We start from the raw sequence: 24,092 nt of genomic DNA on the forward strand, positions 1-24,092 counted from the left end.
AATGATACAGGATTAATTAAATTAGCTGCTAAAGATCCTATGTACAAATGAAGCCCACTGATAGCAAGCTTTATTTTTTTTTCCAAAAATGGACTTTAAATCACTTAATATTACAGCAGCTGGGTAATTAAGTCTATGGTAAGACTCTCACCATAACAACTTACCAGTACATGAAACAGTAACAGTGTTGAGGGAGAAAAAGCAACAGCTACACTTGTAGATGTTCCTTTTCTTTTTGCTGCAACATACTGGAAAAAAAAACGTACTTTAATGCTACAATACAAGTCTTTCAAGGAAATAAAACAAAAGGGTTTGTAAGTTAGTTACAATAACAGGGAACTCAAAGTATTGCAATTTGTTTGCTGTTAATTCTTCCTAGTTACAGATGAATGTTCATCTATGCCATATATGCCAAAACATACACCATATAATTAAGAAGACATTTGATGGAGAATGCAACCTGTTTGAATTTCCTGCTAAGGCCATCTCCTGCATTTAACTAACTGTTTGCTCTTCTCTTCATATAAAGCAATGTTTTCTATTTCCTGTGAAGTTAAAAGGGAGATGTATGTTCCAGTTCACAGGTCTTAATATCTGTGAGGATGAGGTGCAGAATGAGTTATCTGTGGCAACCAATGCTCCTGGCAAATACACAGTCTTCCATTCTATGTACAGTACATGAAGAAAATTTGTTTTAAGAATTTATTATTCTAGCAAGCTTAAACACTGAAAAATTCAGCTCCTGTGACCAAACTGCTGGAACAGAACCTTGCCTATTTCTGCCTTCAACAGCGGGAAGCACCAGGCATTTCACATAGGGTGAGAAGACTACAGGATGTATCCTTCTGCCATCTGCATCTGATCTTTCCCTGAATTCCTCATAGTTAAAATCTGACAAAACATCATGGTATATGAGGTTAAACAATACTCTCAAAATGCTTTAGCATGAACTATCCCAATTAAAAATATCCTTAAGTCCTTTTCTGGATTTCAGAGAATTCTTTGCCCAAGCCATGTCCAAGGAACTTGAAAGACTTTAACTATTATTTCTAAGGTGTATTTGATCAGCTCAGTTACACAGATATTTTTCTGTTTAAAAATCAGATAAAGCAATGTTTAAGTATGAACAGTCATGAATCATTTCAGTAGTTATTAGGATTTGAATGAGTTCTCATTAACTCTCTATAGACATTAAAAAGAGACCCCAGAAAACACAGATGTCCTGGGTAATGTATAAAAGTGAAAGAACATAAAAAATATTAATCTCAGAAGTATTTAGAAGGATTTAGGAGCACAATCAGGAAGACATTTCTTTCCATTTATTTACATAATATTGATCTACTTTTACACCACAAAGCAAACAACATGTACTTTATTTTGTTACTTCCCCTATAGGTCTCTGCAATCCTTTCCCACAGTGGGAGTAAGGACAGACAAAGAAAAGGTAATGTCCCCTTAATAAAATTTTGTAAGCAGAAATATCTTCCATATCAATTTTTATATTTAAACTAGAAGATCCTTTACAGGGCACACCCTAAGCACATATTTTACCTTTGCAGCAAGACCCTGTGTTTGGACTTTTTGTGTGTTTGCCATAGAGCTAGAGAGAATAAGGAAGTAGCTCTCAGAGATAAAATTACATTTGTAAATACACATATAAAATGAAACAATATACCTTATCTCATTTTCCTCTTGACAGTCATGACACTGTGTAGTTTCATCGCTTTCTGGTCTGGATTTGGGATGTATTTTCTAGGAATAAAATGCATTAAATATAAATATTCTAAAGCTTTCTTTAGTAACTCCCTAAACAATTGTTGTATGCTTCAATTTGCTTCAGATTTTCAATATCAAAGGCATCTTGGAAAATGTAGGCCAAATCTTGTCCTCTAACATACATCTGCTACTGATAAAATTTTACTATCAAAGCCTTTGTATTGTAGGCAGGGGTATAAGGGGGAAAAGCAAAACAAATCCTCTTCTCAAGATACGATACGAGGCATGGAAAATTGGGTGAATCCCACATTTTTTGTTTCCAATTAGACAGCAATCATGCTGATAAGACAGGATTTGCATTTTGGTGGTGAAATTCAAGAATGTGACACACAGATTTACATCTGCATTTCACAGTTCAGTGAAGATCAAAAGAGAGATCTCTCATTTTCAAATGCAGAATGGTTCTGTTCTTCCCACCTCCCCATAGCTAAGAAATGTAGTATCACTATGTAAACAATTAAATGTAATATTTCTTACCTTCCAGTATATGGCTCCCAAAATAAAGCCAATAAGAAGAGACAGCAATGATGTCAGCGCTATGCTGATCCCTTGCAGGCTGGAGCTGCTAATGAAGCCAAGTGCTTCTTCTGTAATTACAGATGCTCTCGTTAGTGAAGACAGATTTATAGCAGAAAACTATCTTCAGGGCAACACTATTAGCAAGAGCACTTTCATGCACCACCTACATAATAGCATCTTAAATAGCAGAACAGATACTTCAAAGTGCTATGTACATGAGGTGCACTTCATACAAAGTCTTACAGGAAATTTTTGACCACAAGGATGTTCCTCCCATTTCTGAAACAGCTATGTTGAAAAATACCAACACTAATTCTCTTTTTGTCATTTGTTGAGAATGATTTCTTGCCCACACTTCAAAGTTTGGATTTATTAATTTTTGAAGGTCTTATTTTGTAACACAAAGTAATTATCTGGAAAAGAATATATTACCAATCCATGAATTTGTCTAAGTTCCATCAGACACCTCCCACCGACTGTAGACAGACACTTTGCCTTGCCACTAATCAATGACCAACATGAAATCTCTCGAGAGGTTAATTAACAAAATAAGCCTGACTACTTCTAATATCTTCCTGGAAAGCTCCTGCTGACTTCAGCAAGATCAAACCCTTGTACCTGGAGGTCTAGCTTCTGTTATTTGGTTGTAACAGTTTCCTGATAGCTTTTAACATTTATACAGACGCGCACCAATCCTAGTCTTTTACATACGCAAACAATTCTATTCCCATTACAGGGAGCTTCATGCATGCTGAGACTAAAAATTGGCCCTTCAGTTATTTCATCAAGAGCAGGATGTGAAAAGTCCTACAGAGTCACCTGGGGATCCTCCTTCTGAAATGCAAAGCAAGCCACAGGAGCCTGCTAGTTTAGATATCATCCACCCAGTTTTGGTTCATTTCAAGATTGACTGTCTGCAGTTTGAATGGTGGATGTATTGTCAGATTACAGGAAAGGAACCAAAGTGTAAGCACTGAAAAAGCATAGGTGATTGGATACAGAAATGAAAATGAACTGACAGCACTAGAAATTGTGTGACTCATGCAAACAGCAAATGTCTAAGCACATACAGTATGATGTACTGGGTCAAGCAATGTGTGTTTAGTACATTATTAAACAGACTCCAAGCAAATACTTTAGTTTAGAAAGCAGTATTGTCACAGTTAACTAGCAACTCATTTTCAACTCCCTGAAATTTTCTGGTTGACACTTTGCAAGTTTTAGACAAATATTCCTTTTATCTCTGAAATTTTCTAGGTTCAGGGTAGACATAACTAAAAAGTAAGGCAGCATAAAGTTTTTATCTTATGTATTCATATACTACATATATCTCTGTATCTCATACACGGTTTACAAACTCTAGATTCTGACTGTAGGGACTTGAATTTTACTTACATCTGGCAGACTCAACACACTAAAAGGAAACATCAGTCAAGCAGAACCAATGCTAGCTTACCGTGAAAGAAATCTGTCTACAGAGGAGAAGGGAAAGATAGCAGACAAAGTTCTATAGAGGTGAGCATCAGCTGAAAAAGAGAGGCTATCGATTAGTCTGCCTCTGTCTGCTCAGACATTACAGCCAAGAGCAGAAATTAACTGGGGGGACATATCTTTTCTAATTTTCTGTCACAGAATAGGCACAGAGAACATTTGCCTGCAGAACTCGTCTTCAAGAAATCTGGGCAAACCCAGGTGGGGCACAGCCAGCCTGAGCAACTCAAAAAAGAATTCCTGTCGTTACTTTATCTGAATTGCATTCTCAGAAGAAAATTCCTATATTGCTCTTGTGCTCTAGTCAAGAAAAATGCAACCCTCATTTGCCTAATGCCATTCTTCCCAGTGAACGACTCCTGAGTTATACAACTAAATTATGTAAACCCTATGGGGATGGTCATGATTTCTGGATTCCACTCTGCAAACATCAGAAACAAATTAAAACGTGAAATAAAAATCAAAGGAAAGACTTTTCAGGTCACGTAGAGCATAAATTATTTGATAACATGTTACGGTATAGTGTATAACCTCAAAAACCCTCTGCCTACCTAATGCTGGGCAGCATGTCATGGCAAGAATGATGATTTTTACATTAACTTCTAAAGAAATGTTCTGTATGCAGAGTGATCAGCAACAGTCCTGCACCCTTGTTTTTAACAGTATTTTTTACAAAGAAATTTCAGAGCTCTACATAGAAATTCGCAGCAGTTGTAAAGGTAGAGAAGGAGGAGGAACCCGATGTACCAGTAACTTTATGAACACTTTGGGCAATGCCAGAGGAACTGCTAGCTTTGCAGTTAATATATTATTCACTTTAAATAGACTCTATCCCGTAAACTGCAAAAGGGGAGTGGATGCAGGCCAGCACCTCTCACTCTGCAACTTGTGGAAGATTCACTAAGGAAGTGAGCTCATTTGATGCTGATTTATGTATAGTCTTCATGGACATTGGGATGTTAAGCTGTGAACAAAATATATTTGCATTTAAAAGCCACTCAGCTACACAGTGAAGTTATTGAGCTGCATTCCCACCTTCAGCCATGTGTGATTATGACTCAAAGCACTGGCTCGATTTTCTTTTGCCATATATATCTCAAAGGAATTTTCAGTTTACTTGTGCTCAGCTCCAACACAATTACCACAAGATCTTATCTGTAAAAATGCAGAGCAGCTCTCACCTGTTCATTAGGGTTTTCTATTAACTATGAAGTTGGAACAAAGGAAGAAAGGCACAGAGCGCAACACCAATTGCATTAAGCCATGGGTGAACATTTTCAAATTGTTGTGCAATTACTGAATTAAACTACAGTATTCTTTGCTTAATTAAAAAAGGAGACTTTCCTAGAAACAGTTACAGAGATCTCTGTGTTTATATGTTCTTTGAGCTGCTCAGTACTGCATAATAAAGCTAAATTATTGTGAGGAAATTGCAGGCAAAAAAATGGAAGAAGGCAATGCTGAACTTTCCATGAAAAAATAAAGAACATCTTAGCATTAAATTGAGGAAAAAAGTGTTAGCAACAGCTAGTAAGTTCAAGCTTTAATCAGAGTAATATGAGATTCATCCAATAGGGAAAATACCACCAAGCTTTATTTACTGTTTGGTTAAAACGCTGAAAGAAGAGATCAGGACTCAAGACTTGTCCTGACACTTGTTCTTTACACATGAACCATCTCATCTGAATTCTCTAGACTAGGCATGGTATAATGATCCAGAGAAATACCAGTAAGACTGGTACTTATACAGTTAATTGGAATTTAAATTGGACTACAGTCATGTAACAGAGAAAAAAACAAACCAGACTAAATAAATTGAGGGTGCTGGTGGTGATGTTTTCAGAATTCTAAGGGGGAAAAGATGGAGTGGGAATATGCCACAGATCTATATTTAATATTACAAGAATGAAAACAGCATTATCGCCATTTTGGAAAAAAATAATAGCATAATTTTCTATTTTACACTTAGTTGGGCTAAGATTTTTGTTATAGATTTAGTTATGATACAACTCTATTATCATAGTTTAATTTTATTGTTGTGTAAGAACAATGGAGTCACAAAACATGACTCTTTCAACAAATGTAACATGAAAAAACCATAATTTAACTGTTCATAAACAATTTCTATGATAATTATTTTACAAATGATTTTATTAGATTATGAACTTCAGCTTTGTCTAAGCTGAATTTAGAATTAGGAGCAGGTCAAGCCATCTGACTACACAGACTCTATTAATAGATTCAAAATTTATTATTAATCTCCTTTTGCAAACACTGAATGCCTCTAAATGCTCTAGAAATATTAATTTTAATTAGCTCAATTTAGAACTGTTTAAAATTAAAGAGGGTAATTTTTTTAAAAAAAAATCAGTATTCTGTGTTTGAAGATGCTTTTTTTCAGGTTCCTTCTCTTCTCCAAAGGTTTTTTTTTTTTAAAAATTTGAATCTAGTCGTGCTGTTCTGAGAGCAGGACTGAAGCCAGGGGATCCTGTGCTGGGGAGTCTTCACATAGGAAGTAGTAAGGTTTATCCATTGTCATTTCTTCCAAGAAGTTAGGAATTAAGTAAAAGCAAAACTTCCTCAGTAATAAATCCAAGACAAAATTAAAATCAATACTGAAGGCCATTTCAGGAAGTAAACCAGAGATGGCAGTAAGGATTCCAGAGGCCCCTCTCTGCAAAAAACTCCACACAAATAACTAGAGTGTAACCAGTCAGTATCCAAGTTAATGTAAATTAATCTGATTATGAGTTCAAACTGTCCCCAGCCCCAGACATGCAGTCCTCATGTCATTTCTACATAAGGCTGTTAACTGATATCCAATTTTCCAATAAATTGCTTAAGAGAATGATAATCAGTTAAAACACACCTGTACAGCATATGGCAGCCAAGCAATTTCTTTAACTTACTGCATTATTTTAATTAGGCTTTTTTCCTACTTGATTATCGGTTCCAATTATAAAACAAGATTAATAATCCTTCTTCTGTACCCTCCTCCACAACACAGACACAGGTGCCATACATACTCCACTGCACTGCCCAGCATCTCTCCTGTTAATGTCAAACTCCTTTCATCTGAACTGCTCCTGTAATCTATCTGTCTGTCTTTTGGCTCCTTGATTCATTCCCATTGCTTCAGGCTGCAGGTGAATGTTTTTCCTCCAGCAGTGACAGCAAAAATTATCACATGTTCAGACCTGAGAGAGACAGGTATGCATTCTTTAATCCCCTCCTGGTGCCTCATAGTTGGCCCTGGGCTCATCAGGATATTTGCAGCCAGCTCTGTGACCTCTTGGCAAGGAATCTATGGCAGTGAGGCTTCTCTTTTCCAGAGAGGCAGGCTGACAGCCAGGAGTAGAAGGTGGTTTTTTGTTCCAGCCTTCTACTCTGAGGGTTCTGGGATATGATGACTTAAGACCTTCTCTTAATTAGAAAGAAACCAGGAAGGGATTCAAATCTCATAGCAGCTGTGACCAAACTAAGAGGTAGGATACAAACTGCTAAAAACCTAGAGAGTAACTAGATTACACATTTCCAAGAGAAGGAGCATGAGAAGAAACTCAGGCATGAAAAGGGGAAATTGTAAAGACATAGATATACATTGCCATCCTGATGGGTTCAAGAAACAGGAACAAGGAAACAACAACATGGTTAAGCTTTGATCACAATTTCAGGAACCTCTAAGGAAAATCCCCTTCTTTGTTCACATGGAAAGCTCCAGAGTATTCACCTTGTTGCACACCATGTCACTAAAAGCCCCTGAAACTTCATTGTTTCTCTCCACCTCAGATTCCTATACCCCTTCTAATCCTGTGATGGGTAATGCTGAGGCTCTCACAGCAACTATTCTGGGCTCTCTTATCAGTCATGTAATGCACCAATGAAGATAGATGAGAAATATGGAGATGACCATGCCAGAGAGAAGATTACAGCCTGCCAAAGTTGCAGTGCCTTTGTCACTGACCCCAACCAAAAGTGTGCTGACTGTGCAGGTGGCCCTACTGTGACTATACTAAGCAAACATGGGGACTGTCTTCAGAACTGGTGTAAAGCTTGGGATTGACACTACTCTCAAAATGCAATGTACAGGCAACCTCTTTGTCCACATGAGTACCCTCATTTTAGGATAGCTATTCTGTTCATTTGGAACAACTTCCTTTTCTGAGAGTTAAAATGAGATGTCAGGACAGCCAAATTTGCTGAGACCATATGATTAGTGAGACCTCATGACAGCCAAAATGAAGAAGCCTGCCCTCTCCAAGTTGTAGAGAGCTGTCACATCATTGTAACTTGATAGCATCTCTAAATTTTGATTAGATAAGTTCATCGCATTTCAGTATGACAGCTGAGAAACACATGGTACACCATCAGGAACAAGTAACTTCCCATTAATTTGCACAATTAATGACATTCCTTTCCTCTGAGCTCTCATAACAACCAGCTACCAGAACAAAATGGAGACACATATATTAATTCAATCACTTGTACTTACTGTTACTGCTAGTGTTGCTGCCAATGCTGTCATTCCTAAGGGAGCTGGCAGCAACAGGAGGAAAGAAAAATGTTTTTGTGACAGCAACCCTGGAATCTAAATAGAAAATGAGTGTGTCAGCATTATGAAACTTAAAATACAGTTCCCTCTATATAAGACGATGGGCTATAGGGCTACTCTGATGTAGTTATAGGGCTATTTTTAAAAAATGGCTATAGGGCTGTTTATAAAATGGATGAAGCCATAAAAAAAGGGAGTTTTACTAAGAGACAGAAGTGTCTACACACTGAGATGCTGCTGAATAGCTAATCAGGAAAAGCAATTGCTGCAAACAAGCTCTTAGGTTATAGCACTGATCTAGTTAATATTGGTGTAACTGTGCAACAGGATATTTTGACCTAATTAAATAATAGCTGTCACTAGATAGAGTAAAACAAAAGATTATACAAAATGTCCATTTACTGGAAAGATGAGAAAGAACTGCCGGAGCCTGACTTGAGCTTGTTAAAATTTTTAAATGAAGTAAACATGACCCTTTTCAGGAGGGGTGGGATGAATATGAAGGTTGTCTTGAGTCAGCTGCAATTTACAGCTTCCAGTCCTTTCAGTCATGTAATCTTAGGCTCCTTTACTGTCTTATATAAACTAGAGCATTAACAGAAGAGAAGAACAATGTAATAAAGGCAATCTAGAATATATTTGGGATGAAAAGAAATAGAGCAGCATCTTGTAAGGTTATTTGGATTATATTAAGGAATGAATGCTCTAGGAATGATGGCACTAGTTCTCCTGTCAGATAGAACTCAAATTTGAAGAGAAATACAGCCTTCCGTGTCGGTAGTAACTTAACTGGCAGTAAAAAGGTGACATGGAGGTACAATATCAGATCCTTAGCATCTCTGAAATCAAGGTTAAATCATCAATTTACATCTACATAGATTTTGTTCCCCAAAAGGAGAGCCATCTTACCATTCTCTGGTGTTTCTACTGTAGAAGGCAGAATGCAGTCATTCTTATCCAATGTTTCTGCAAACTCTTTATAGACCTCGATGGTACTATTAAAGTGCCTAAAAAAATCCTCAGGAATGAAGTGACCTTCTTCATAAAGGTGACCATTTTCTTTTACAAAATCCTAGGGTAAAATATAGAATTCAGTTTGAAAGAAAGTCCAGAGAGATGCTCATTTCAATGCTTCAACAGATAAAAATATCCAAAGATGACACGAAATAGTTTAAATTTTTAGCCTGAAGAAGACCAGATTGGCTGTATACAATCTTCATAAAATATACAGGCCTTCTGATTGAGGATTTCAGATTAACTTTGTAAATAGAAATAAATTACTAATAGTGTTGTAAAATTCCTAAGGGATGAAATACAGTCTCCCATTCCATGTTGAAAATGAAGAGTCTTTTAATTCCTCTCATTAAAAACATTATATTGACTTCACATTACTTTGCAAAGTTCCACATGACCCTTTTAATCTGAATACACGAACACAACACAATCATTGGTATTGCAATTAAGAGAACAAGGAACAGAATACAATAGCTGGGATACACCTGCACAGAAGCAGGCTGAGATCCCTGATGATGTACATAAAAATAAGAGAAGGACTATAAAGAAGGAAGCCCAATTACTTTGAGGTCTATCAGACAATTGTGTTATGACAGTCTAAACAGCATGATTGAGATCCATGTTAAGATGACTGATGTTTAACTTTTTAAATTTTATTTTCTTTTTGCCTGATTCTGGCTTTCGTAACAGCTGTTTCTTATGCCAGCAGGTCAAATTTGGCCTGGCAGTACCCTATACTCTCAAGAAGGAGGACAGTGGTAAGAACATGGTTTTTACCATGGAAAGGTAGAAAATCTTCCCAGTTTGGCTCCTAAGTTTTTTTTGTGTTTAACTCTGAAAGTATGAGATTTGAGATCATTATTCTCTGAAGAAATCAATACCTAGCAATTTCTCTGAATTTCAGGATATTTACTTCTCCATTCTACAAAATAGAATTCCTCTTCCCCAACCATATCCTGGCTGAGTGCTTTGAATCATCAGGACAAAAATATAAAATAAAATAAAATAAAATATATATACATTGAACCTTGGACAGAATTCAGTTTGAAATGGAAAGGTAGGTAATGTCTACATACTCTCCGCAATGTAAGGCAAATACATGACAAGGTTAGGAGGTTATGCCACTCGAAATGCACCTGAGTGTTTCAGCTAATTTGATTCATACTGGGTGTTGTTGATTCATATTGGGTGTTGAAAATGTGCAATTACTACAGTTAAGGACTTAGTCAACAAAAATAAATGTATATGGAAGATTAAATCCTTGCTCTAAAGAACAGAATGGATTTTGCCTGTTTTATTCAGTGGGACAAAACCCTCAACTACAGAACTTTATTTTTAATTGCTGATAGCCTGGTAAGAGCTGGATAAGGGACTAGAAAATTAATTTCTCTATCCCCCCCATCACTTTCACACAAGAGAATCAGACATCTCTTGAGTGAGACTCCTGCAATCCTTCCACCTGCTGTAGGAATCCAGAAACACCTGGAAATGGATTGATATCCCCTGGCCTTAGCTGGGCATTTGTATATAAAAATTCATTAAACCATGGTGAAGCTTTCAGAGCTTCATACTGTGATACATACTAAGAGTACATTAATAGCTTCAACAACACGATCCTTATATTTACATTAGAATCACTAGCAAAATGAATAATTTAAGCTGGATGCACAAAGAAGATTTCTGCTAGTTTCAAACAGACCAGAATGAATTAATTATCTTAAAGATGATGGCTGCATTTTTGACTATTTAAATAACTGTATACAGGTCATTGCATATACTTTCATTCCATGCAAGCCATTTTTCTTTGAAACAAGAGATAGCAACTAGCCAATGTTAGCACAGTGTACTCAAGAAGGAGGAGTAGTAGTAGTACTCAAGTACTACAAAGTAGGATTTCAGATGTACAGGAATAGAAATGAAAACAAATCTAATGAAACTCTGGACCTTTTAGAACTATTACTGAGTACTGCTCAATAGAAAGCAAAACCAAAAATATCCAGCATAAAAAGAAACTCTGTATAAGATTACCCTGTTTTTATCAAAAGCGAGGCATGCCATAAGATCATTAATTATCCTTGTGAGATTATTGATGATTGAATAGTTGCTTAAAACATCAGACATATCTGAAATATCTGAAAATTTCTGGAGAAGATTATGCAGACTCCTTGAAAATTCAGGCACCATCAAATGCAACCAACAGTGATTAGGCTGTTAGGGGATAAAAAGAGAAACAAAGAGGTAGATTAAGTATCAGACTTTAGTAAAAACTGGTTAAGCAGCTCAATGTGCAAAAGTATATTAAACTGTTCTTTCCAATTTAAATTATCTTGAAAGTCTACATAAATATTCTTCTTCTTTAGTGTGGCCAACTTTCTCTTCAGTCCTTTTGGTAAAATTTCTGTTCTCACTGATACTGACAGTTGTCCGTTAAATGCCATCCTGTCATTAAATTCTTAATGAATGCCAAGTATCAGTCTGTTGAGAGTTTGAGTGTTGGGACATGCTACTATGAACCCTAGTCCATGCTTTCATTAATCTTTTTAGTTTTGGGGTTTTTTTTTAATACCTACTGCTTTAACAACTCTTTAAACCACTATCAGTTTTCATTTTATTATTGTGACCTTACATGACTCAGTTAACCCCAAAGATCCTTGATTTGAATCTCTTCTCAAGAAGGTTTCCATAAACATTTTGCATGAAATCCTTGTGTGCTTTTATCCACCTTTAAACTAGTTAGCTTACTTAACTCCTTCTCTTCAGCTTTTTCACTAGATGCTACTACTGGGAACAGTTTCTAGATCTAAAAGCCTTTTTTTTCTTGCGTTTTCGACAACAAAAGTGTTCTGTGCAGCCTGTAGATCTGCCACATCTGTGTCACTGGAATAGAGTTCAGATTCTTTCACTGACACCTATGCAGTTAGTTTGGAGACAAAGTTTGTACAGCTGTTCACGTGACTGAAACCTGGTAATTATTCTTGCTGTCAGAGATAGAGCCATTAACTTCTTTTACTTAGATTTACATAACAGTACTCAAGTAAAGAAAAAAGTTGCCCAGCCAAGGAAGAACCCCAACTCAATATGAATAGCAAAAATACAGGTGATGTGTTAGTCACACTGCAACCTGTACCTGGAAATCCCTTCCCAATAAATGCTGAATTTTTAATGGTAAATGCTATGGGAATTTATTTGATATGTGAAGTTATTTTTTCTGCTGTTGAAAATGTCTTAGGATCATTAAAGCCCTCCAGGTATGAAGATCTTGGCCCAACAACCCCTAAGTACTCTTAGTATCACTAAACCAGTTTCCAGTTGATGCCCAGTGGATAGGCAGCACTCCACCTTAGGCAACACACAGCAAATGTTTGGCAAAGTACTCAAGCTCTGCCAGGGGAGGTTTAGGTTGGATATTAGGAAGAGGTCTTTTACAGAGAGAGTAATCAGGCATTGGAATGGGCTGCCCAGGGAGGTGGTGGATTCAGTGTCCCTGGAGGTTTTCAAGATGAGACTGGATGTGGCACTTAGTGCCATGGTCTAGTAACAATGGTAGGGTTGGACTTGATGATCTTTGAGGTCTCTTCCAACCTGGTTGGTTCTATGATTCTAGACTCAATCTCATTTTACTCAATTTCTTCAATAAAACTGCATACAGATTCTTTATTCAAATAAGATTATCCACAGGTGTTGTTCTCCTTTGATGTGTAAATGGTTTTGATGAGAAAAAATACACTTCACGTTTTTGAAGACTAACCAGACTATTACGCTTCCAGGCTTAGAGAACCAAGTGTAAATACATTGTTAATGGTCCAGTCCACTTTCCATTTCTGTGTACAACTGTCTCACACACTGATATCAAGTGGTAAGTCAGTGATATCACCTTCTGTAATTACCTCAACAATGACTTATAAAAGCATGAAAAAAAGTAAAATGGATAATGTTTAGCTTGATTCTGCTTCCCTTTTTTTCCTTCAAGCACAACGAGGTGAAGGAAGAAGAAGAAGCAAATAAATCAGAGAAAGCTTGTTGAAACATACTCTGTTCAAGGAGCGTATATTGTGCCGAGTCCCATTGTCCCCGCAAGACAGACAACGCATTTTCTTTGCTCTGCTTTGGTGTAGGAACACAGGCAGACTTCTGCATTTCCCTGAACTGGAAACCTGGAAACTCTTTTCCTCTGAGGCTTTGTGGGTGAGCATTCTCCACTGGCAGGGACTTGTGTAAGATTGCTGCTTCTAGTGAACATTTGGAAATTCCAGCAGGGACTCTATTTTGTTGCTCCTGTGATTTAGCATGTGTGTGGGAGTCTCCTCTGACTGAACTGCTCTGACCTACAAAGCTGTATTTCACGAAAGCTCCAAGTTTTCTTTTCAGTAATATCAAGCTGTGCAATCACTTGCTATCTCAGTACTTACCAAACACAGGGACAAAACTGCTTGAACTGAAAACCATGATCTTATTTTCTAGGAGAAATGGAGATTTAACTGATTTTTTTTGTGTAAACTTTGACCAAGGGCAATTTTAGGGTGACTGCAAACCTGACTTCCCTTGTACTTCCAGAAAGCCCTCATTTAGCTTTTACTTTCTACACCTATCTAAAAGTTTATTTATCTTCTCTTCTGAGTTCAGCCCCTGCTTCTATCATCTTTGCCTTTTAACCTTCAGGTTAGACTGCACAGTTCACTCTATTCAAGACTACTTTTAAAGCCACTCAGTTGCCTTGAGCTAGTGCATAATGCAACAACCTTTCTGTTTAATGGATGGGGTCAGTCTGTTCCTGTTACATGCACTACACTGGCTTGCCATCTGCTTTGCGTTCATTCTGCCTTTCTACCTTTAGTCATCTACATTTGAGACTAGCTACCTTGAGTACACTTCCCACTTTATGCACGCACTGAAGATTGAAGTCTACTGAAAAAAACTGCAGAGCACCATTTCAATCCCTTCAGAGCTGAACAAAGGGCATTTACTTTAGGCAAAGCCATGGGTTTCCCAGCTTGCAGGGACCTTGCAGAAGCCAGAGCAAAGCCTACTTATTCAGCCAGCCTTTGCTGTGGTATGCATAACACAACCTGAAATTCCCAGAGAGGAATTTGGCAAAGTGGGATGTGAATACCACTGAATACTTCCTCCTGCAAAGGCATGTGGCCAAGAGCTGCACCTTCCACTACAATGAGTGAAAGTAGTGTACCAGTGAAGGGAACACAGAAATCTCAGCTTTGAACTTTTCTTCTTCCTATTTATTTTTTGGCTGCTTGTCATAAATGTAAACTGAATCTAAGTTTCTGGTTATGACGCATCAAGATGACATGGCATTTAAACTACAGAAAAGGAACTGCATACTGGCAGTCAAAACTGAACCACGGAGCAAGGCAAGAGTCAGGCAGTGAGAACAACCAGGACTCATCACTCAAGCAGGCTCCCTGGCCTTCTTCATCTTCAGTGCCAACCTCCCCAGGAGTGCAGCAGAGGGAACAGTCTCAATTCAGCCCAACAACTACTGCATTCACCCTGGAAGACGAGGGAACAGCACTCGGGCTATGGTTGTGCTCCACACATGTGAATCTCATCACATCAGGCACCAAAATCAGTGAATTTCAAAATACAAAGCAGCCAGGAGATGGTGGCAGCCAGTCTTATTTCCTTCTCCTCTGAATATTGGCTATTATCAGAAATGGAAATTTTTCCATTAGTTTTATTTATATTATATAGGATCTAGTACCTGACATTACCATAGCATTCATTCTGCAGCGTTTTTCTGTCTAATGAATCAAGTTTAAACTGGGTTTTCAAAAGGACCCTAAGTTTTAGTAAAAACCTCAAGCTTCCAACATAACTCTTAAGAACACTTCTAGACCTGACATAACTCTCTGTAACCTCACTATTCAGGGTCCTTCACAGCCTCCTTTTCCTCCAACCATCTTCTCATTATTCAGGACTGAGAGAATGTTGCTTCTGGCATCATTCTACACTAGCAGTAGGGAATATTGCTACAATGTTGTAGGATAGGATGCATTTTTACATGTGTATCACACACAAATTGGATTTTCATGGTGAAAACTTTGTACAGATACAAAAACAGCTTCTTACATCTAGCAGATAATTTCCATTCTTGACAGGCACCATATTGTTGAGTTTAACTGACAAACCCATCCTTTTCTTACTTTTTTCCTTCTCTTAAAACAATATAGCATTCATCATCATTTGTACTTTCACCTTGTTTCCTTCTCCTCTTTTTCTTGCAGTGTGTGCAACAACCAAGACAGCATTTTCAACACACCACTCTAAAATGCTTTCTTTTGTTAAACCGAGGAATAACCACCCCAAAAAATTTGTTGATTAAGGAATAAGATAATATGAAAGTTTTTAATACAAAATTTAATAAAATTGTAAAGTATATAGATGATGCTTATTTGAAAGTATTACTATGTATTAACTATGACATTATACAGAAAGAATAATACAAAGCATGTTTGAAACCCTACTGCTGTCAAGAGACTGCGAGAATCTCTCTACATTTCTTTTAAATAAATATTTGGGAATCATATGAAAAGTGAAATAACCATTATTTAACTGTAACTTACTAAGCCATAGGACTAGGTACAAGATGTTACAGCCATCACTGGTTCCAGTGGGCTATTTTATTTGGATTAATTTGAAATGGTCATACATACCAGGCTATCCATCTTCGGGACATATTTAAGGGTTATCATATAATCATTTGGGAGATTTCCAACCTACAATAAACAGATAATAAAAATGTTATTACTGTCTAGACAGAGTAAGACTTAATTTTCATTACTGTATTCAACAAAATCTATCGAATATTCAACACAAATTTTCAGTAATTTATCAGGTGCAGGTAAAGGTAAACGTTTACCTGCAGTAAAGGTGCAGGTAACAAAGGTTATTTAATATACGCAGTTTCCTGTGGAACTGCTATTGACCCTTATTTGCTCACAAGTGAACTATCTTTCCATATCTCTGTAATATACCCAGATCTGATCTGATCATGTTCAATGCTACCACTTCCCAGCTGAATTAAAGTCAGTAATGTGTTCAGAAGTGATCTGATGTTAGTCATCACTGCAAAAACTTCATAGCATTTAATAGTTAAATGGCATGTCTTTAAGTGTTTACATTACAATTCCTATGTAACCCCAACCACTGCAGACAGTAGGAGACTCAGAAGAATCTAACCCTTTTTCCTTCAAATAATTTCCAACTTCAACAAGCATCCAAACCTAACGAAGTACTTGCCTGCCTTGTGCTTAGTTATGTATCAGGTCAGACAAACACTTGAGCAAAACTTTAACTTTGAAGTTGTGCCTCTTACTAATGATGAGCAATATAATTATATCGCAGCAATGTCCTGGGGCGAAGGAGAGCTTCCAAACATGTAAGCTGAGTGCAGCTTTGCAGATGTGGGTGAGCATGGAGTGTTCTGCAGCAAAGACAGGAGTGGAAGGAGGGTTCTCACTGAATTATACAATGCAATCTGCCACAGACAGGATCCAACACTACAATGAGACATGGTTGAACATGTGGGGAATGTGCTGAGTTGAGAGATCAATAGTCCAACAGTTGCTGGACTGCCACGATCCACAGTCTTTTGAAGTGTTTTTTCAAAAGGTTTACCAATTATAAGACGCTTAATGATACAGTAAATCTATTTTATATCAGTAAAAGATTCAACTGATATTTCTCATCCTGGTTTGAAATCCAGTCAAAATAATATGCACAGACATAGCTCCTTTGGTGCAAAAGCATTTCTGCTTCAGGTTAAAGATCATTCTGTTATGGCTGCTTTTGATTTTGCTGCTATAGCAACCAGCATAGGGATTTTTTTTCTCCTCTGTGGAGTTTTCTGGTAGTATTTTGTTTGACAAAACATAATGTTTTGTTAGTTAAACAAAATTTATTTTCAATTAAAAATTAAAACAGCTATTTCAAAATGTGGGCTGAGCCACAATCTTTCAGTTCAATGACATCTTTCTCCTACAGCTTTAAAATATAAAACTGATATGGCAAAATCCTTTCCATAGATAATTTTGGGTTTTATTTTTATACCAAAGCACCAGTTCCAGAAGTGTGACTACAATTCTCTATATTAATTTCTATTTACCTGGCATTTTGGGCAGTTCATTCAAGATACTATAAATACTGAAAAATATTCCAATATATTTATGCATTCTTTAGAGCATCTGATTTATTCTAAATCCTCATCCAAACTTTTTTACTATTTTTCCTTTCTCTAAGGACATCCTGACATCATGACATACTAATAGGTAATCCAGTTTCTTTTCTAGCTTCCTTTGCATGCCTAGAGAGGTAGGATTAGCAGCACTTCAAGCAGCAAAGATAGTGAAGATGCTACTGTATGCACAGTTTCCCATACTCACTCTAGAGGGATTCCATACTTAGCAATGTCAGCAAAAACACTGCTCTTTAAGAAAGGTCATTGGAAGATTAAATTTGTTCCAAATCAATGAACACTACAAGAATTGATATGCATTATGTATACAATCTACTTTCCTGGCATCAGAACATGTCAAGCACCTTTCATGCACAGTTAAAAAAATTTAACTGCCCAAGTGCTCTTACAGTTTCTCAATCAAAGCCAGAGAATACAGCTCAGCCTCAGATATTTTTCTCCTTGACAGACTGTGAATCAGAAAGATATTTTTGAATTTACTACTAAAAATGAAGTTCACTTGGGGGAGGGTGTCAAACACAAAATATATGCCCTGCCTCAAGAGGAAACTTGTTAAAGTTTTATTGACTAAACTCCACACGTCAGATGCTCTGCTGGTAAATGATGGATCTCAGTCAAAGCGAGGGAGTTATATTTGTGTCCCACTTGGACTTCCCAACTCACGCACAGAAAATAGGGTAAAGCCTCTGATGTAAGAGTGAAGGATATGTCTATACTAAATCTGGGCATGTTGTACTCTCTTGCTTTTCTGAAATGAATCTTGAAATTTTGTGGAATACTAACCACCAAGACTATGATCCAAAACCAACCACACGCTGCTGAAATGATCCTGAAAGGAATGAACAGACTCTGCACACCTGCTCTGCGCAGGTGCAAGAAGCAGATGATGAGAGGGGCTCTGACCCTCCTGAGCAAAGGTGGTTGGAAAAGGACTGTCCCTTGAAAACTCCCTGAGTCCTATTCTACTCACCTCCTTAAGCACAGTGAAAACTTTCAGGGGCAACAACACACCTACCTGCATGTCTTACCTTGGTTTAAACAGAAGTAAGAGTTTTGATGATTATGGAGAACATCAAATGATAATCTTGGAAAGGAATGTATAGAACTAAAAGAGCCCTTCATTGCAATTAAAATGGCACAAAAAGTTTACCTGATTTAGTGTGTGTGTGATTGCTGAAATGCTGTCATGCTCTTAGAAAAGGTGGAGAGCCGGGAATCTAGACTTGTGTCTTTAAATCCACATAAAACTAAGTGCTATATACCCAGTTGTAACAAAATCTTAAACTAGGGAATGTAAGACTCCTTTTGACATAGAGAGGTCTGAATATTTAATATAGCATTGTTAACATTGCATAACCCAAATATACTTTAAAAATATAGATGAGGAGATGAAAAAAGGATGTAATAGTGATTATGTTCTGCAACAGCAGAACATAAGAGAGATGTCCTATCTCTGCAGTCGAGTGCTTTGAAATGAGAGCTACTGTTCTTGGAAATTTTCTTTATTGTGACTGTTCTCAAAATTATAAGGAGACAAGCATAGATACTATATTTTACACATACATCAAAGATAAAGTAAGTTAATAAAGTAAAAATTACCATTTTCCATTGACAGTGTCTTCTTTTTTACTCTGAGGCATATGATGGGGAAAAACATACTCTCCTTTTGGATATCATTTTTACCTCCCATTTCTCTCTACTTGTTTCCATTTTCCTACACTTTTCATAGAATGGTATGGGTTGGAAGGGACCTTTAAGATCATCTAGTTTCAAGTCCTTTGCCATGGACAGGGGCATCTTCCACTACACCAGGTTGCTCAGAGCCCCATCCAACCTGGCCTTGACACTTCTGGGGTGAGGCATCCACAGCTTCTCCTGGCAACCTGTTCCAGTGCCTCACCACTCTCACAGCGTCTAATCTAAACCTCCCTTCTTTCAGTTTAAAGCCACTCCTCCTTGTTCTATCCCTATATGCCCTTGTCTACAGCTCTTTGCACCTCTCTGCCTTTCTTTTAGCATCTCTGTCTCTTTTCCTACAGGAGCTTCCACTGTCTGTCTATCATCTCTGCAATCTACTCTATCTCATCTGCTAATGAAGTAGTTAATAAAATCCTCATCATTTGGCTTAAGACAACATGCTAACGATTTCCGTTCACACTTCTTACAGTCATAGTGGCAGATTATTTGCCAGATAACAACAGTGGATAATTTTTTATAACCCCTTCACTCAGGAGAGTGAGATCCGTTTAAAAATAAATATCAAATGCTGCAGAGTGTAAAGTACATATTTACAGCAAAGATGCAATGTGAAAGCAAAGTATTTGAAACAGCATGTTTCAAACGTGCAACCTGGTCAGTAAATGCTGACTATTGTTTGGCCTTCCAACATTCAAAGAAAGTTGCTTTAGAGAAGATCATGGAAGAAGAGGTGTCTTAGATTTTGTTAATGAATGAAACCAAAATATGTAGCTATGTATGCGTACTGCAGGTATGTAGGCATACATACTGTAGCTGTACATACTGCACTGCTCAGTGAAAATTCTATTTATATCTAGGTTTGATGTTCATATTTAACTAACATATATGCAATAGATTCCTAATTGCCATGCAAAATCAAAGTCACAATTAGAGAGAGGCAGCTTTCTGCTGACTTACTGTGCTGAAAAGAACAATAGGGACAGGCTTTATTGACAGGTGCTGCAATTACAGTTTCATAATACAGAACATTTGTTCATCAAGTAATGTGTTTCCCTCCAGACATCTTCATTAAAAAAAGAAGCAGGAATTCAAGTGATTAGTGGTGCAGAAAGAATACTATCTAAATACTTTCGTTCTCTATAGGTATGAAATTATGCTCATTTAAAGTTCTCACTATTAAAAAACAAATAAAAATGATTGCTCAATTGTGTTTTCCTTCTTAAAACCATTTTATGGAGGACACATTCTTTGTATGGCAAACGTATTACATAGACGTGAATAAATTTAATCTTACCGAAAATACAAGTCATTTTTGTATGAACAGATACCAGTCTGGTTTCATCTTAGGCTGATTAATGCTCAGAAACTTTATTGTTATTGAATTTGCTCATTCTTTCCAATTCTAGGTTCTGGTGTGAGTCTAGCACAATGCTAGTGAAAATCCAGATTAAGTCCACTGAAAACAAGTTATACCACACATCTGTCCTCAGTTTGTTACTCAACATGAAGTTGATTAGGCAAATGACCCATATTTTCAGGCACTGCGCAATATACCTTATTTATTCTCCAATAGCTTAGGCTTAGTAGACATCCCTGGTCTATATTAACAAAGAGTCTTGACTGAGGCACGTTCTTCTTATCTTTCTCTATCCCCACAACACAGTTGAGCAGAACATAGATGCAGGTACGCTCAGGAGTTTTCTACAAATAATGCAGGGGGTTTACAGTACTTGGAACAAGCCCAGAACCGAACAAATGAAGACTAGGTTGTAGGGAATTGTGGCACTGTTTTGCAAGCTGTAGGTGCACTGCAGTAAAGGTTAGGGAAGAACACAGTAGGGAAAAGAAAAATGAGCGACATGGTTTGAAGCTGCAAAGAATTTTAGCATGATAGGAAGAGGAAGAGAGTCTGCCGGGTGTTTATCAAGGAGCATCTCTCCTGCAGCCATGAACAGTGTAACAGATACCATGGAAATAATGAGGAGAAGCTGGAACAAGAGGGCAAACTCAGCATGTGTTACAACAACATAGGCAGTGTTAATAGTACCTTTGGAGACAAACCCAAGAAGCTTGCCATTGATAATGAAAAAAGGAGAAACAGCTTGAAGGAAGTAAGTAAGAGATACAGGGTCAAAGCAGCAAATTAACAGACAGAAGGGAAAAATTACAGAAGTTGAAGTTAGAATAAGACTTTTCATAGACTGGATTTCTTCCAAATTCTTAGTGGATAAAAGAAATGTACTTGTATGGATAGAGAGCTATAAAATCCAACATTTTTCCTATTATGACAGGAAAAACAATAGAGATTTTAGAAGTGAATATAAAAGGATCTGTGAAGTAGAGCCAAGTCAGACACCTTTGCTATAGACCAGAATGGCTGGGGAGAGATGGTGATATAACTTTACTGTGAGGAGGAAAGACCCAGGGAAGACTAACATTTTGGGGAGATGAAGAGATCATAATCTGCCTCAGTGAAGGATTCAGCCCAAACTGAATCTAGCCCGATGTCTGAGAATTTGTGATAAGACAGGAGGAAGAGGGGCCAATATCCTAAACTACATGAAGGAATTTGCTTGCTACTGCTGAACAGGTATCTTATTGCACACAGACGGGACCATACTCTGACTGTGGACCAAAGGGCTTAGATAACATGACAGTCTGGCTGAGAATAAAGCATTTAGAAACAACTATTGTAACACTGTTGGCGAGTGTAACAGAGCTTGTGAATAACATCACAATAACTATGGGTAATAAGTGTACACATAACATTAGCTTCTGTGAAATCCTCCAGGCTACAATTTGTTCTCAGTGTGAAAGGGGAGGATATTTACTAAAGACACTATGTTGTACTGGCACATACTCTTTGGATCAGCAAAGAAGTAACACTTTTAAAGGCCAATAGGACCTCCAGTCAGAGGGAAGGTCTGTGGATATAGTCTACCTGGACTTCAGTAAAGCCTTCAATGCTGTCTCCCACAGCATTCTCCTGGAGAAGCTGGCAGCTCATGGCCTGGACAGGTGCACTCTTCACTGGGTTAAAAACTGGCTGGATGGCTGGGTCTAGACAGTGGTGGTGAATGGTGATACACCCAGATGGCAGCTGGTCACTAGCAGTGCTCCCCAGGGCTTGGTATTGGAGTCAGCCCTTTTTAATATCTTTACTGATGATCTGGACAAGGGGATGTAATGCACCCTCAGTCAGTTCACAGACAACACTGAGCTGGGTGTGGGTGTTGATAGGAATGCTCTGCAGAGGAATCTGGACAGGCTGGATCGATATGCTGAGACCAACTGTGCAAGATTCAATAAGGTGAAGTGCCAGGTCCTGCACTTAACTCACAACAACCCCATGCAGAGCAACAGGCTGGGGGAAGAGCAGCTGGAAAGTTGCCTGAAGGAAAAGCACCGGCGGGTGTCAGCTGACAGCTGGCTGAACATGAGCCAGCAGTGTGCCCAGGTAGCCAGGAAGGCCAATGGCATCCTGGCCTGGATCAGTAAGAGTTTGGCCAGCAGGACCAGGGAAGTGACTGCCCCTCTGCACTCAGCACTGGTGAGACCACACCTTGAGTACAGTGTTCAGTTCTGGGCCTCTCACGACAAGAAAGACATTGAGGTGCTGGAGCGTGTTCAGAGAAAGGCAAAAGAGCTGGTGAAGGGGTGTAGAGTGTAAGTCCTATGAGGAGCAGCTGAAGGAGCTGGGCCTGTTTAGCCTGGAGAAAAGAAGGCTCAGGGGAGACCTTATCATTCTGTACAACTACCTGAAAAGAGGTTGTAGCCAGGTGGAGGCTGGTCTCATCTCCCAAGCAACTAGCAACAGTACAAGAGCAAATGGCCTCAAGCTGTGCCAGGGGAGGTTCAGGTTGGACATTAGGAAGATTTTCTTCAGTGAAAGGGTGGTTAAGCATTGGAATGAGCTTCCCACGAAGGTGGTGGAATTCCCATTCCTGGAAACGTTCAAGAAACAACTGGACCTTGCACTTAGCGCTATAGTTTAGTTAGTGTGGTTGTGGTTGGTCAAAGGTTGGACTCAGTTTTACAGGTCTTTTCCAACCTTAATGATTCTATGATTCTAATAAAGAACCCAATCACCTGTGGGTGCTATGTCTAATTTTGAAGACATACATCATCAGAATATCATTCCTTAATTCAGTGAGTATACTCTGTTTCAAAAAGCAGAAGTGGTACAAAACTTCTACAGTAATTTACAAGAGTTGTAGGTTCTCCTAAGCTATATTTTTAAGCAATATGATGTTTGAGTCCCTATTATATGATATAGTCCATGTAGCACAAAAAAAATTGTACTTGTTGCAAAGTAATGTGATCAGTCAGTACCCTCTGTGAACTTCTCCCTTCTTGTATTCACACTGTCAACTAAAGATATTTTGTTTTAAAAGTACTTTAAACCTTATTATACTTTTTTTCATTTTGTTCTCAATGTCAAGTAGTCAAGGTGTAGCATTTCAAAAGAAAATTACCAACACGCAATATAGTCATGTTAATTGAAACCAATAGCTCTTACACTAAACTGAAGGTACTAAACTTATTTCACCTTATCCTTTCAATTCCCGAGTGGCTTTATTGAAATTATTTCTGCAAATATTAACACAGGCAAAACTGGGAGACAGACTTTCCTCAAACCATTCTCAGAACAACTCACACAACTCCAAACAAAGATAATCCATATGTTTGGGCTTTGTATTTTCTGCATCTCTTTTTGTCCAACCCAAAATATCTTTGAACTTGCTAGTTAACTTTGCTCAAATTTTGCATTTGGTAGGGAAATCTGAAAGATATGGATCTAAATCAGGAGAAGGACCATATAGCACCCTCACA

The 24,092-nt window shown here is 37.8% G+C and overlaps 1 protein-coding gene across 1 annotated transcript in view; it reads right to left on the minus strand.

The window, feature by feature from the left end:
* Nucleotides 1–208: 208 nt before the first annotated feature.
* Nucleotides 209–24,092, minus strand: part of KITLG (KIT ligand) — a gene marked incomplete at its 5' end in the record, with an annotated part of 25,854 nt that continues 1,970 nt past the window's right edge. The window contains 7 exons of the mRNA XM_009071368.1: nt 209–248; nt 1,676–1,752; nt 2,254–2,363; nt 8,279–8,374; nt 9,248–9,410; nt 11,381–11,560; nt 16,021–16,083. Coding sequence (XP_009069616.1) covers nt 209–248; nt 1,676–1,752; nt 2,254–2,363; nt 8,279–8,374; nt 9,248–9,410; nt 11,381–11,560; nt 16,021–16,083 — 729 coding nt within the window. The remainder of the gene's footprint in view (nt 249–1,675; nt 1,753–2,253; nt 2,364–8,278; nt 8,375–9,247; nt 9,411–11,380; nt 11,561–16,020; nt 16,084–24,092) is intronic.

Source organism: Acanthisitta chloris, unplaced genomic scaffold (genome assembly GCF_000695815.1).
Source record: "Acanthisitta chloris isolate BGI_N310 unplaced genomic scaffold, ASM69581v1 scaffold15683, whole genome shotgun sequence".
Taxonomy (NCBI): domain Eukaryota; kingdom Metazoa; phylum Chordata; class Aves; order Passeriformes; family Acanthisittidae; genus Acanthisitta; species Acanthisitta chloris.